At 40.0% G+C, this 14,253-nt stretch overlaps 2 protein-coding genes across 2 annotated transcripts; both read right to left on the bottom strand.

Moving 5' to 3' along the window:
- Positions 1-3,636: 3,636 nt before the first annotated feature.
- Positions 3,637-6,340, bottom strand: ran (RAN, member RAS oncogene family). The gene is made up of 7 exons (XM_084947955.1): positions 6,222-6,340; positions 5,279-5,336; positions 5,051-5,135; positions 4,697-4,822; positions 4,403-4,590; positions 4,138-4,308; positions 3,637-4,022 (listed from the first exon to the last, which is right to left on the bottom strand). Exons 2-7 carry the CDS (start codon positions 5,309-5,311, stop codon positions 3,978-3,980), a joined length of 648 nt encoding a protein of 215 aa, XP_084804081.1. The 5' UTR covers positions 5,312-5,336; positions 6,222-6,340; the 3' UTR covers positions 3,637-3,977.
- A 488-nt stretch (positions 6,341-6,828) lies between these two features.
- On the bottom strand, positions 6,829-13,872 carry ndufs8b (NADH:ubiquinone oxidoreductase core subunit S8b). Its single transcript, XM_084947967.1, has 7 exons — positions 13,770-13,872; positions 10,751-10,813; positions 10,608-10,673; positions 10,402-10,491; positions 9,595-9,767; positions 7,747-7,875; positions 6,829-7,560 (listed from the first exon to the last, which is right to left on the bottom strand). The coding sequence occupies exons 2-7, from the start codon at positions 10,797-10,799 to the stop codon at positions 7,429-7,431; spliced, it is 639 nt and encodes a 212-aa protein (XP_084804093.1). The 5' UTR covers positions 10,800-10,813; positions 13,770-13,872; the 3' UTR covers positions 6,829-7,428.
- Between the last annotated feature and the right edge of the window lie 381 nt (positions 13,873-14,253).

Below are 14,253 nucleotides of genomic sequence, written 5' to 3'. Positions count from 1 at the left end.
TTTATGTATTTATTTTTAATTGCAGTGTTTGATTCTCCCAGTTGCACAAGTGACCCAGGACAGTAAAATATAAATTATAAACTAAATCATAAACACTGTTTATCCCATCGAATGTAGAAAAAACTCCCATGGTTGTTTACAGGCTTTTATTATTAAGGGGGACTCATAATATGATCTCTCAGGTAAATTACTTTATTTAGACCATACGTTTTATTGGTTGGTTCACTTTACTGTGAAATATAATATTCCCTATTGGAAATGACAAATCTCGCGGTTTTAACGTAAAGTAAATGTAGCACGAAGGGTTACCACGCTGACTGAGGGCATTACAGCAGCGTTATGGGGGTGGTGGTGCATAAAAAGCGAGATCGAACTACCAGCTGTGTGTGTGTGTGTGTTAATAAAAATCAATCAGATCATGGTTACGGAGGTTTTAAGTTAGCCAACCAGAGGAAAGGAGCAAACACCTATCTTCCTAAGCTCAGGCATCTCTATCCTGTTATAATGACTGCATATTTTAGTGCAATACTTGTACTCGTATTTTCACATGTGCAGTGTGTTCAGCAGCCAGCAGCAGTAAACATGAAGGCCTAATGTTACAGCTGGGTGTCAGGGATCAAAATCACACTCTCCTCTCTCCCACCGTCACCTAACGCATCGTGATCATTTCCTCCCAGCTAAGCCGATAAAGAAGAGTTTTATTACAGCTTGTAACCAACTGTTGAGAACTGGATATAATGTCTATTTCGTCATTTGCGGTTTTCTTCTTCACTACGCTTTCAACACACAATTGTGAAACGTAAAGTGGGACCCGAGTCCGAATCAGAACATATGGCGCTGCGTGGAGGGTGTATGATGTTGCACCCAGACCCGTGTAGTAACCGGCACACGTCACAGTGAAGGTGCATCAGAAATCTATTACATAACCCTACAGGGCGCGTTCACTGTGCTCTCAATTTAAAAAGCAGGGGGGAAAGGGAAAAGCACGAGTGACACCTAGTGGCCACGAGCTTAAGATGAAACCCTCCATCGCTGGCATCATCTTGTGTGAGTTTTCATAAAAGCACACGTGCGTCCAGTGAAGGATCTGGGACTCAGGTAGCTACTTTATGACTGTAAATGGTAACAATGCGTTCAGTCTCCTTCCACTCACATATTTCTTTTGGCTACTCCACTGATCTCTGAGCCTCACTGTGCAGAGGCAGAGTGATGTTACAAGATTCATTTTTTGTTCTGCTGTCTCTGAACTCACCTTGTGAGTTGAAGACATGTCCCATCAAGCATGGCTGGTAGCATTAAAATGAGCTCCAGTGCCAATCGTAGCAAATTATAGGAGGGTGCGATGTGGAAACTTGAAGACTGCGCTGCACAAACATGCTCAGTAGTGCCACTTGGAAAAATTAAGGTTTAGCGTTTTGTTCAAATAGATATGAGCATGTCAGCGGAAGAAGCCACAGGCTACGACATGTGCCTTGTAGTCATTACATTTTGAAATTGTGTATTCATGTTATTCGTCTTTATTCTGCAGATAAGGAAGATTGGCAGATGGCTTTTTCTGGAACTTATGCATGAATAATTTAATAATCTATAGCACTTTTTTAAGTGCTTCAGTTTCAGTAAAATGACAATTTAAAGTGTACATCCTCTGTTAAGCATACACTCTTACATTTAGAGCTCCAATGAGAAAGCCCCTGCTGACCAAAAAGAGCACAAAGTGCTGTCTCAGATTTGTCAAAGACATCTTGATGATCCTCAAGACTTTATGGAAAATATTCTGTGGACCGATGAGACAAAAGTTGAACTTTTTGCATCTTATTACATCTGCTGTAAAACTAACACAGCATTACATAAAAAAGATCACATCAAGAGTCAAACATGGTGGTGGTAGTTTGATGGTCTGTGGCTGCTTTGCTGCTTCAGCACCTGGATGACTTGCCGTAACTGATGGAACCATGAATTCTGCTTCCTATCAAAAAATCCTGAAAGAAAATGTTCGGCCATCAGTTTATGCTCTGAAGCTCAAGCGCACTTGATTTAAGCAGCAGAAACAGACCAAGTCCACCTCAGAATGGCTTAAAAAACAAGTAGATGATTATGGTGCGGCTGAAGCAAACTCTGGATTTAAAACTCACTGAGATGCTTTGGCGTGACTTTAAACAGGCCTTTCAGGCTTTAAAACACTCCAGTGTGGCTGAAATAAAACCATTGTGCAAAGAGTGGACCATAACTCCTCCACAGCGATGTGAAAGCCTCATTATCAGTTATCACAAACACTTGATTGCAGTTCTTGCTCCTGAGATTGGCACAACCAGTTATTAGGTTTAGGGGTGCTGCTTTTTCCACACAGGATCCTGTAGGTTTGGATAACATTTTCTCTGAAATGAAATCAACGATTAAAAGCTGCATTTTGTATTTACATGGGCTATCTTTGTCTAATACTAAAATGTGTTAGATAATCTGAAACACGTGTGACATATATGCTAAAATACTAAGAAACTGGGAAGGGCAAATACTTTTTCACAGCACTGTTGAACATACTTCCATGGAAACATGGTGTAAACTAGGGCAAAAATAAGGAACAAATTATTGAGAAGCTTATCTATAACACAGAGTACTGATTCAGAAATCTACTCTTGATTTCTTTGACCTGCTCTTTTTCCAGGTTGGGATGATTTCACATATCTGTTCAAAAGGCAACTTGCTAAGGAACATTTAACCAAAATATTAGTGGCAATATATGTGTATGTATTTGACCCTGTATGGATTGCAGTAAATTCAAAATAAATTCTCACTCATGCACCCAATTCTTGTTTTGTTAAGTCATTAAAGATGTATGCTGTACATTTACTCTATCAAAAAAAAAAAAAAAAAAAAGACTGGTCAAAGTAGTCATTAAAACCCCAAATTGCCATGACATTCATGCCCATGCCTTAGATCTTTTTGGCTATATCAAGCTTTATAATCAGTTATATTTTAAAGTGAAATCTGAAGCCAATGAAACACAGTCAATAGCCAGCTTTTGCATTCTTAAACTCAAGATTCATCTAACTGGAAACAATGTTATCTGACACAAATATTTAAAGTATTTGGTGCCTTTCAAAGCTTTGAAGGAGCAGCTTTTTTCCCCCATAATGCCCTACAGTCTGCATGCTTTGTCAGTTCAATGGCACACTCTTAAGATTAAATGGTTTGTATGTCTCCTTTAGCTGTACCTGAAAGCAAAGCATTCATTATTACCACACTTTGTAAAGGCTCACCAAGACACAGGCTATCATTGTCTACCTCAAGTTTCCATGTATCCACTTGATTCCAACAGTAGTAATTAGTAAGTTTGGACAAATGTCAGTATAGCATTATCTAGTTGTATTTGACCTACTGTGGGCAATGTTGCAGACTAAGCTATGGCATGAGACTTATTCCATATAAAACATTTACTGGTGACAGCAGGAGAGCACAAAAGTAAATGCTGAATTTTATTAGTTTCTTGTAGCCATCTGAGTTTCAGGAACCTGTATTGTGCATCAACTCATCCTCACCAAGATGCTTGAATATGCTAGAGCCACTTTTTAACTACAAGGCGCTCCCTGTGACCTGAAGTCATTGGCGTGCAGGCAAATCACAACAAACACGGCCGTGTTATACCGAGAATGTTTTTATTCAAAGTTTACTCCCCTTAGTGCTTCCAGTACACCGTACAACAGCATTATGTGAGCTGGGTAAGTGCAATGGAGGGTGCTCAACGATGAAGAGTAGCACGTTGCCATGCCAACAACAACACTAGGGTGGGTGTGTGTCATACAGTGAAATTAGAACCACAACTTTTCCACCAAGTTTTTTTCTTTTTTACTTAAGTTTTAAAACAAAAAAAATTCAAAAATAAAAAAATCTGAAAAGGAATTTTACAGTAAGGGGGCAAAACTCCAACGACTTCCTGTCCACAGGTGGGGGAGGAGGGAGGGACAAATCTAGGTAACAGGTTAGAGGTCATCTTCTTCATCTGGGAGTGCTGTTTGTGATGCAACCTGGATATGGAAGAACAAAGTCATGTTTCAGATTGTTCCACATTTAGAAGATGCGCAAGTAAAATTTACTATATTCATCCAAATCAGACAAATGAGTCTGTACAGTGATACTCACTTGAAGCTCTTCCTCATACTTAGCAGCAAGGGATGGGTCCATCTGGACCTCTGGGGGAGCAAGGGCAGGCATTGCCACAAACTCCAGGTTGGGATCACCGATCAACTTCCTTGCTAACCACAGGAAAGGCTTCTCAAAGTTGTAGTTACTTTTGGCAGAAATGTCGTAGTACTGCGGGTAGAACAATTTGCAGCAGTTAGAAATGACAAAACTCAAAAGTTTATTCTACAATTCAAAAATACACATTTTTGCAAGCAGTTATTACCTGCAGGTTCTTCTTGCGGTGAAACACAATGCTCTTGGCTTTGACTTTCCTGTCTTTGATGTCCACCTTGTTGCCACAAAGAACAATGGGAATGTTCTCACAGACACGGACCAGGTCACGATGCCAGTTGGGCACGTTCTTATAGGTGACTCGAGAAGTGACGTCGAACATGATGATAGCACACTGAGCTGTTGAGGAAGCAAGAAAGCATTAATGTATTGTTCAGCTAAAGCCAAGGTACATGAATTTTAAAAACGTGACACTTGAGCAGCATGCGAAGGATGCGAGGAGCACCTTGAATGTAGTAGCCATCTCTCAGGCCTCCAAACTTCTCCTGACCAGCTGTGTCCCACACATTATACTTGATCGCTCCTCTGTTGGTGTGGAAAATCAGTGGGTGCACCTCTACTCCAAGAGTAGCTGAAATTTCAAGCAAAGACATAATGAATAAGGAGAATGAAGGTGTAAATGGTGATGGAGACAGTCATATTTTATCTGAGATAAAGGCCATGCAGGACATGTTGCTCCCTGTAGTTCCATTTAACACATTTGGCATCTTACATCCTGCTTTCAAATCTATTACCACATCTTTAACTCATCCAGACTAAAAGAATGAGCTGATTTCCTTCCTGGCAAGCGAGTACTTACCAACATATTTCTTCTCAAACTCTCCTGTGATATGCCTCTTCACGAAAGTCGTTTTCCCGGTGCCTCCATCTCCTACCAATACCAACTGCGATGCAGAACGTACAGTTAGTCTAGACTGGTTGGTACTGGTTCACCACACTGACCGTTGTTAGCACAGATAGCGGTGCTTCATTTAATTAAAAGGCTGAGAAATGGAACATCAATTTATGTTAGATAGCAAGAACTTACCTTAAACACCGCCACCGGAACACACTGTGCCATTGAGTCCGCCGTGGTTGCGACTTTTCTGTTAAACAAAACGAGGCGGGATGGTTGATTAGCACGTTGTCCGTCAACACTAACTAGCAGTGCTAGCAACTACTTTAAATGGCATTTTAAGAAGACAAAATATGACATAAGCTATGATTTGTTGAGATGTTATTTTGGTCCTTTGAGCAGTTTTCTACGATTTTATCGTTTAGCTAAACTCCATAGCTTGTTACATAGCCATAACTTCTAGCATTTTCCATCCAAGCTAACGTTCACACACACACGTAACGAGTAAACGTGTAACGGTGCAGCTATGTTGTGAAAAAAGGTTTAATTCATGTTGTGTGTTCAATGTGTATTTGCGTTCAATCGAAAATTCGAAAGCGCGCTTCTAAATGCGTATTTCAATACCAACGGCTGCTAGCTAGGAAAGCTAAAAACGTTAGAGTGAGTGCGCCACACGACGGGCGAGCGCACTTTTTCTTGTTCGACTGAAACAATCCGACTGGAAGCCCATCTAATGTGTTCCACGCTACACTCCAAGTCAAACCCAGCCTAAATAATTCCCTACACATAAATGCAACTCCACGCATCCACAATATATTTTGCCAAAAATACTAAATATGTATTTACAGGAATACGCGCGAGTCCCAAGAACAAAGCAGAAAAAATGAGGGATAGCCGTGCATGCTAACCTGTTAGCTAGCACAGCATGGAAGCCATTCTTTTCATCGAGCTAACAGCTAGTTAGCCGCATAAGAAAAACCACCGGCCTTCACCAGCTGCCCCATTCCTCACGTGGATACAGCTACAAAATCGCAAAGTTAAAGTTGCCCATTGTTTTAACTGACTTTTTATCCCAACGAATGCAAACTTGAAATATACGATAGCCCGCATTGTGAGAGGAATTCAAGAGACTCACCGGTAACACTTCGAAGAGAGGAAAGAGTAAATGGCTGCGTTCGCGGGAGATTCAGCGTGGACTATGAGTCAGTTTCCGCCCTTATCATGTGACCCTCGCAGCGGCAAAAACGCATCATGAAGCAACACGGTCCTAACTGAACGTGATTCAGCATTCAGTCTTTATTTAAACACACTTATCCAACCCTAAAATACATTCACATGTAGCTAGAAAAGCATAATTTCCCACTACAGACAAGCAGCTGAGGCTGGGCAGCTGGGTATGGTTACGAGCTGTTTATTTCTGAGGTAATTTGTTAAAAAACACAGGATAGCAGCAACGTCCTCGTTTCCTTGAACAACTTTTGGATGCACATGTGGCAGACAAAAGAGCCCAATACCCAAAATGTTTAGTGTTATCCTACTAAAAGCCAAAGATGCTTCGTATGTCAGACCAAGTAATGTTGGTACACTTACCACACAAAAGTCAGTGAATGAAAAGTTATTTTCTTTCTTTGTGTACTACAAAAATAATAATCAATATCTACAACTACCATCTGTTTACCACAGCTGGCTTCAAAAACACAAGTGCGGTTTAATTTCGAAAGGTAGAATGACATAGTTGAAAGTCAGTTGGTCAGTTTTCATTTATTAAGCAACTCGAAAAAGCAGATAATCCAGTGAACACTGAATAACCATATTTAATTCGATATATTTTTTTCTATTGTCTAAAAATTTCAAAGTAATTTATTTGCATCACAACTGCAACCAGCAATAGTTACACTGGAGGCTACAACCATATAACAATAGCCTAATAAACCATTAAAAACACAGTCATTAACTCACTTAACGTAAGGGATTTGGTCCAACAAGAGTCAAGTTTTGGATATAATATAAAAGACAAAAAACCACAAAACAGATTTTCTAAGTTTCAGAGGTTTTTCCCCTTTAATTTCAATTCAGTTAATTAAATTTGCAACAGGTCTGTCAATATCTTTAAAACAAACATTTCAAATAATATACTCTTATATTGCAAGCTTTGACGTGCTACAGCTCAACGTCAAAAAAGTACAACTACACCCAAGAGGCATACAATTTGTGCGTTTTTTATAGAATTTCCTCAGTGTATGAGGCTTTACCACTCGGAACCCGCTGGCATAACTGTAAAACTGCCAGTAATCTCTTTAAATGCATATCAGGAGGACATACAGGACCCTCCCACAGTGAGTCTATCTGTACAGATAGTCTGCTTGTATGTTGGCTGCTATCTCAGCCTCCCATCGGTCTCCGTTGTTGAGTAGCTTCTCCTTGTTGTATAGCAGCTCCTCGTGGGTCTCTGTGGAGAACTCGAAGTTCGGACCCTGAAGAAGGAATTCAATTTTTTTTTTAAAGACATTAACTGTCTGTTTTGAAGGAGGGTTGGGTGGAATAGTGGAGTTTTTCAGTTGTAAATTTACTGTACTGAACTAGAGTAAAGACAGTGAAAGATCCCCACATTAGCATTTGCTTGTTCAGCTTCATCAAACTTGGAGGACACTTGTTTTTACCTCAACAATGGCATCAACAGGACAGGCTTCCTGGCAGAAGCCGCAGTAGATGCATTTGGTCATGTCGATGTCATAGCGTGTGGTCCGCCTGCTGCCATCGGCTCGAGTCTCAGCTTCAATAGTGATAGCCTGAGATCAGTAGAGAAAGGAAAGGGAAGCATCATGTTTATTGGCGCAACAGTAGGAAGCATTCAAATATCAGCAACATTCATTTTACAGATATTTTGAGAACTGACTACAAACAAACAAACAAATAATACATAATCTAGATAATGTTTTAGCATAAGTGCCCAAATGAAGGTATTTCAATACAGCTGCTGAGTGAAGAGACATTACACCCCCGTTTACCTTCAGAACTGTCTCACTCTCACCCATGTTTTCTTCTGGAAAATGTGAAATGTGTACAGTGATTTATTGAAATATGTGCAACACCACATTGGGTAGAGAATTTTATACAATTTTAGTATGACCACATTTATTCTTCAGCACAGCCTGAACTCTCTTAGGCAGTGTTCATATCATTTCTTTAAGCAGTTGTCAGGAATAGTTCTTCAGGCGTCTTCAGAGCCATTAAGCTTTTCTTTGGATGTTGGTTGGCTTTTGTTCCGTTCTCTATCTAGATGATCCCACGCTGCTTCAATAATGTCGAGGTTCAGGCTCTGGGGAGGCCGATCCATGACTGACAGAAACGCACAGAGTGGAACACTATCTAGGTATGCTTCTACTGAGTGGCAGCGTCCTTGGGATAATTACCATGCTGAAAAATGAAGCCTTCGCCAATCAGATCAAAATCTGATTATACTTTTCTGGGTTCATAATTACATCCATTTTGACCAGATCTCCAACACCTTTGGCTTAAAGGCAGCCCCAAACCATGACAGAGCCTTCACCGTGTGTAGACACTCACTGCTGTAGCTCTCTTCCGACCTCCTCTGCATGTCATGATGACAATTTAGACTAAATATGGAGCCATCACTCCATCAAACCTTTTGCCCCTGATTTTCAGTCCCAGTTCCCGATTAACTTGGCATACCTCAGCCTCTTTTCTTTGTTTGCATTCCTTAATACTATCCCTGCTAATAATGAAATGTTCCAGCAGTCTATGTTTTCCCATCAAGCAATAGTGTTAAACTTAAAGTTTTTGTTCTTTCTTTTGAGATATACATCTATTCATAGAACCAAAACATCCTGAATGATTAGCAATTCATGATTCACTGGTAGCTTCAAAACAATAAGCAAAATAGAAATCAATGAGGGCTGACTGAAGACTTTTTCATAGTACTGCAGATGCAACAAGGTTCTTAGAAGCACACAGAGTATACGTTCACATGAGAGCACAAGGCAGTTCTGGTGAGATTTGGTGATTATGGAAGTTATTTGTGTCAACAATACTCGGGTAGAAGGTGATGTTTAAATGAGCGGTAAATGTGTTCAAAAATATCTGCCACTCTATTGCACTTGTGCCCACTCTAGCCTCAGTTTCCTGTTCTCAGCTGGAAACCTTCAGCTGCTGTGACTGGTCTGCTTCAAGGTTTCAACGTGTTGTGTTTTCAGAAATGCTCTTCTTTTCTTACCGTGGTTGAAATAAGTGGTTATTCAATGTCTTTTTATCAGTCCCATCGCCCAGAGAGCTGCCACTGCCAAACCATCAGTTTCTAAAAATCCTCAAACCTGATCATCCATGGCTAACAGCTATGCCATGTCAAAGTGATGTCATTCATTTTTCTTGTTCAGTATAACGCTTTGTTTGTACTTCAGTACATCCTCTAGACAACCTCAACATGTCGAAAAAACCAAAAAACCAAAACACAACTATCATAATAAAAGGGACCGTGTGTATGCGTTTACCTGAGCAGGGCAGACAGCCTCACAAAGCTTACAGGCAATGCAGCGCTCCTCTCCGTTAGGATAGCGGCGGAGGGCGTGCTCCCCACGAAAGCGGGGCGACAGAGGACCCTTCTCAAATGGGTAGTTGATGGTGGCAGGTTCACGGAACAGATAACTCATGGTCATTGCCAAACCTGCGTGAAGGCAAAGAATAAAATAAATAAATAAATAATAATTAAAAATAAAAAAAAACTTAAAGGGCCCACTGTCCCTGACACACATTGATTTGCAAGATTTGAGTTAGTTGAAAAGAAGTCAATTACTCACCTGTACTGAGGAATGTACTGTTTAAAGGTGTATGAAGCCTGAGTTTTTGACTCATATGAATAAGATGGATGTATACTGACCTCATTAACTTAATTTCTGGCCATGATTAATAACAGTAGATAAACAAATCAGACACTTTATATAGATACACTTTGGTAGAACTGGGTTGGAGCCCCTTCTGCCATCAGAATTGCTGTAATTCTATGCACATAGATTCAACAAGGTGCTGGAACCTTTCCTCTCAGATTTTGGACCATATAGACATGATAGCATCACACAGTTGCTGCAGGTTTGTCAGCTGCACATTCACATTGTGAATCTCCCGAATCTCCAAATTTGCTGTTAAACTGACATCTCGTGACTGTGGAGGTCATTTAGGTGCTGGTTTAGTGAACATTGTTGTATTCAAGAAACCAGTTTGAGATGATTTGAGCTTTGTGACATGGAGCATTACAGGCTACAAATCTAGGCTATCAGCACAGAAAACACAATCAACGGGACCTCTAAAGAGCTCGGTCCAAAGCAGGGTTGTGGCAGCCCGGTCAGTGATGGATCTCATGTCTGTTGGCAGCTCCTGAGCATTTACATACTCTGACAGAAGAATAAAAGGAGAGAGGAGTAAGAGAGTAAATACAAATTTGGCATGCTGATGTGGTCACTGCACTGAAGATTCATATATATGTACAGCTCTTGGTGTGTGTACTCACTGTAGCCGTCTCTCTGCACACTGAGACTCAGCGGGCGAACTGCACCGCAGCCATATCCAAATGTACCTGGAGAGATATACACGTGTGATCTAAACATTTTGTGCACTTAAATATTACTGTGTTAACGACACCTGCATTAGTACCTTGTTTGGAGTAGCAGTGGAGAAGACGTAGACTCAGTGCTGCAGACATCTGAGCAGAGAAAGCTTTTAAAAGAGTAAAGACTAGTTAGAAGAATGAAGATTCTCAGAGTAAATGTAAAAAAGAAATTCGTCACAGGATGCTATGCAGCTGATTAATTGATCAACAGCAAGTTTGCTAATCTGGAGCATTCAGATCCAACCCAAAGACTGTTTAGTGCTCAGAGAAACTGCACAATACCCAAGAGCTGCATCTGAGCCTCTACAGGCCTCAGATAGCATGTTAAATGTTAAAGTTCATGACAGTATAATTAGAAAAAGACTGAACAACTGTGGCTTGTTTGTAGTGGCCGCTAGGAGGAAGCTTCTTCTCTAGAACACGACGACATGGTTGAAGTTGGTAAAGCTGCCCTTGAAGAAGACTTCTGGAGCACAGTCTTTTTAACAGATGAGACCAAAGTGGAGGTTTGGCCATATTGCACAGCACTACCTTCAGCAAAACTCAAACACAGCACAAACACTTCAAACCAACTGTTCAATCATGCTGGTGCAACGTTGGTGATTTGAGCTTGTTCTGCAGCCACGAGAGATAGGCACCTTGCAGGTGACAAACTCCTCCGTATGCCAGAGTTTTGTAGAGTGAAATGTGAGGCCATCTGTCCGACACCTAAAGCTTCTCCTAAATTAGGCCATGCAACAGGATAATGACCCCAAGCACAGCAGCAAATCTACAGCATGGAAGTCCAGACCTCAACCTGACTGAAATGCTGTGCATAAAGGAATGCTTGCTAATGCCAATGAATTGAAGCAGCTTAAGTTACTGCTGCTAACTACTGGCTCTGTAAACTACTCAAAGAATGATTGTGATGTTGAACTAAAACAAATGCCTGAATCCTACATTGTGGATATCCTACTGTGGTGATCTGAAATGTGATCTAAAATCAGAGTTTTTTCTTTTGTATATTTTTATTTTACGTCCAGGAGTTAATATATGCTAAAGAGTATACATTTTCATTATGGTCAACAAAAACTGGGACTAAAATCTGGATTTAGATATATGAAAGCCTCTTTTTCATTTTGTGTCTGGTGCTTGCATTTATGTACTGTCGCATTCTAAGTGTAATTACATAGTTATTGCCTGAGACTATTGTTGTTGAATGAAAAACGCAAAGAAGGTTTCAGCAGTGGACCTGTGTGAAATCAGCAACTTGCAAAAATAAATCAAAATGAGGGTTAGTGATTCTGAGAAAAGCGATCGCAACAAAGTTCAACATTTACTGCAACCGCAATTAAACCATCTGAGCAGCTTTACTAATGAAATTATATCAGACTTCAGAATTTATATGCAGTGAGATTTACTGATCAATGATCAAAGGGGAGATTTATGTCATTTATGCCAAATGTATTTCGGAAATATCACCATACATTTTTCAAATAGCAGAAACATTATGTCAGCATTGGGAAAACCTGAAGTGATCTGACCTCATTTCTTCCTCATCCTGATTCCTGACCTTGGAAGCCAGAGAAATGTTTGTTTGTCTTCTTGTTTTATTTAATTCCTTCTGGGATTTGGATCCAACAAGAAAAGTATGCATATTATGCACACACACAAGCAGCTATTACCCATTTCTTGTTTTTATACTTATTTTATACCTATATTTTTTACACTTGTTTTTACACTTTTTTTTTTTCCAGAACTTCATCAAGCATTACTTGTTTTGTTGTGTTTCTCAATGTTCTGAAGCTTGCAATCCATTTCTTTCTGTTTTATCTCCTCTAACCTTTTCTCTTGAAGAAACTCTACATTTGTGTGCAGTCTCTTATCACGCCTTGCTTTCAGCACTCTGTATTTTAACTCCATGTCTTGGAGTTTGCATTGCATCTCTCTCTGTTTTATGCCCTGTTATTTCTTCTCTTGGAGGATTTCTTTTTTTTTCCCAGAGCTTCATCAGGCTTTACTTGCATCTGCTGATTCTTTTTGTCTGTTTCTTGGAGATTCCATTCTTTTTCCTCAATAATAACAACTCCCTTTTTTTGAAGCTGGTAGGACTTTTTTTTTCTTTTAAATTGGGCGTTCTTTTTCTCATTTTCTTGCATCAGGAACATAATTTTCAGGTTACTGCAAAGTCCCGTAAAACACTCCCTTTTCACCTGACTGTAAAGGGTTCGCTCTGTGGAGCCAATATTGCAGCAAATATTTTTACAAATGTCGTATTAACCCAGAAAAGCTTCTCTACAACAAGAGAGGAGTGAAAAAAGGGAGACAGACTGCCAGCTGATCCCAGCCATCCTGTAATCTGGCGCCCCAAATCCCAGCTATTACGTTAGCGATTTGCTACGTTCACGGGACGCTGTCAGAATCGGAAGAAATGCACTCTCGGATTATCCCTCGATTATTGACCAGTATTCGCCGTGTAAAATCGTAAAATACACAGGAAAGTCGATCAGCTGAAAAACCTGTAAGCAGGGACATTACATAAAGACCTTAGTATTTCTTAACATGTAAAACCAGAGCGAAATAAGTCTATGCCTTTATTGTATCGGTGCTAGTATAAAAATACTTATACGATCAAAAAAACAATCCACCACAGAGGTTTAAGATGAACTACCTGTGTTTTTCGGACACATGAAGGACCAGCTGTCCTGACCAATGACAGGATAATGTCTTTAACCCAGCCGCTGGTTCCAACCTACAGTCTACACGATTCACCTGAACGCCTCCTTTCAAATAGTGTAACAGTTAGCAAAATTAGGCTCTGGTACACTAATGCTGCCAAGCTAATTTCTTTAATTAAGCTTTATTTTAGTTTTTATATATTTCCGTTCAGATGAAAAATGTTTTAATGCGCTAAGCATTCCTCATAAAGGTAAACTCATCGGTCAGCAACTTTGCAACCATGTTAGCCAGTTAATTTACGGTAATTTAGTATAATAGAGCTAACATGACAAAAGGATGAACATAGCCTATTCTCAGTGCTAGCTAATTTGCGTCATTATTAATGTCAATCTCTTTTAGACTTACCACTGGCACAAGTTTATGATGAGCAACACTAAGGAGGCAATAGTCCCTAAACTGTGCAATGCTATTAATGCTGCATTCAAGGACTCCACGTTGATGTTGTATTCACTGTCACCTAGGAAATCGCAATATTATTTTACCTGCCATTGAAAGTAACAAGTTATTTAATTTACCTGGCTTCCTAAAGTAAGCATAGGCGTTCTTGTTTCCCCCCCCCCGCAATTAGGAAGTCCTATAAATGACAGAAAAGCCCCAATTGCACATTTATCACTTATATGTGATGACTGATGAATCATATTTAAGCAGTTTAACGGCATTTTCATGACAGTCAAAAAAAATAAACCACTCCATAATTTTATCGTCATTGTTTGTGACGCGGAAGTTTATGTGAAAACTGCATTTGTGACGGTGAGAAATGAAGGCGTGGTGAACAAATGAGAGCATATGAGAGAAAGCAAGAGAGAGAGAGAGAGGAAGTTTGTCTTCC

This window comes from Perissodus microlepis, chromosome 2, assembly GCF_051167445.1.
Source record: "Perissodus microlepis isolate ML-2025 ecotype Zambia chromosome 2, ASM5116744v1, whole genome shotgun sequence".
Classification (NCBI taxonomy): Eukaryota; Metazoa; Chordata; class Actinopteri; order Cichliformes; family Cichlidae; genus Perissodus; species Perissodus microlepis.
The sequence above is the reverse complement of the archived record's forward strand: the minus strand, read 5'-3'. Positions and strand labels throughout refer to the sequence as shown.

Coding starts and splice junctions, on each gene's coding strand:
- ran (XM_084947955.1), bottom strand. CDS start 5,311: ATGGCACAGTGTGTTCCGGTGGCGGTGTTTAAG. Junction 5,136..5,278: donor TTCCGGTGGCGGTGTTTAAG/GTAAGTTCTTGC, acceptor TCTGCATCGCAG/TTGGTATTGGTAGGAGATGG. Junction 4,309..4,402: donor ACCGCAAGAAGAACCTGCAG/GTAATAACTGCT, acceptor TTCTACCCGCAG/TACTACGACATTTCTGCCAA.
- ndufs8b (XM_084947967.1), bottom strand. CDS start 10,799: ATGTCTGCAGCACTGAGTCTACGTCTTCTCCACTGCTACTCCAAACAA. Junction 10,674..10,750: donor CCACTGCTACTCCAAACAAG/GTACTAATGCAG, acceptor ATATCTCTCCAG/GTACATTTGGATATGGCTGC. Junction 7,561..7,746: donor CTGTTGATGCCATTGTTGAG/GTAAAAACAAGT, acceptor TTCCTTCTTCAG/GGTCCGAACTTCGAGTTCTC.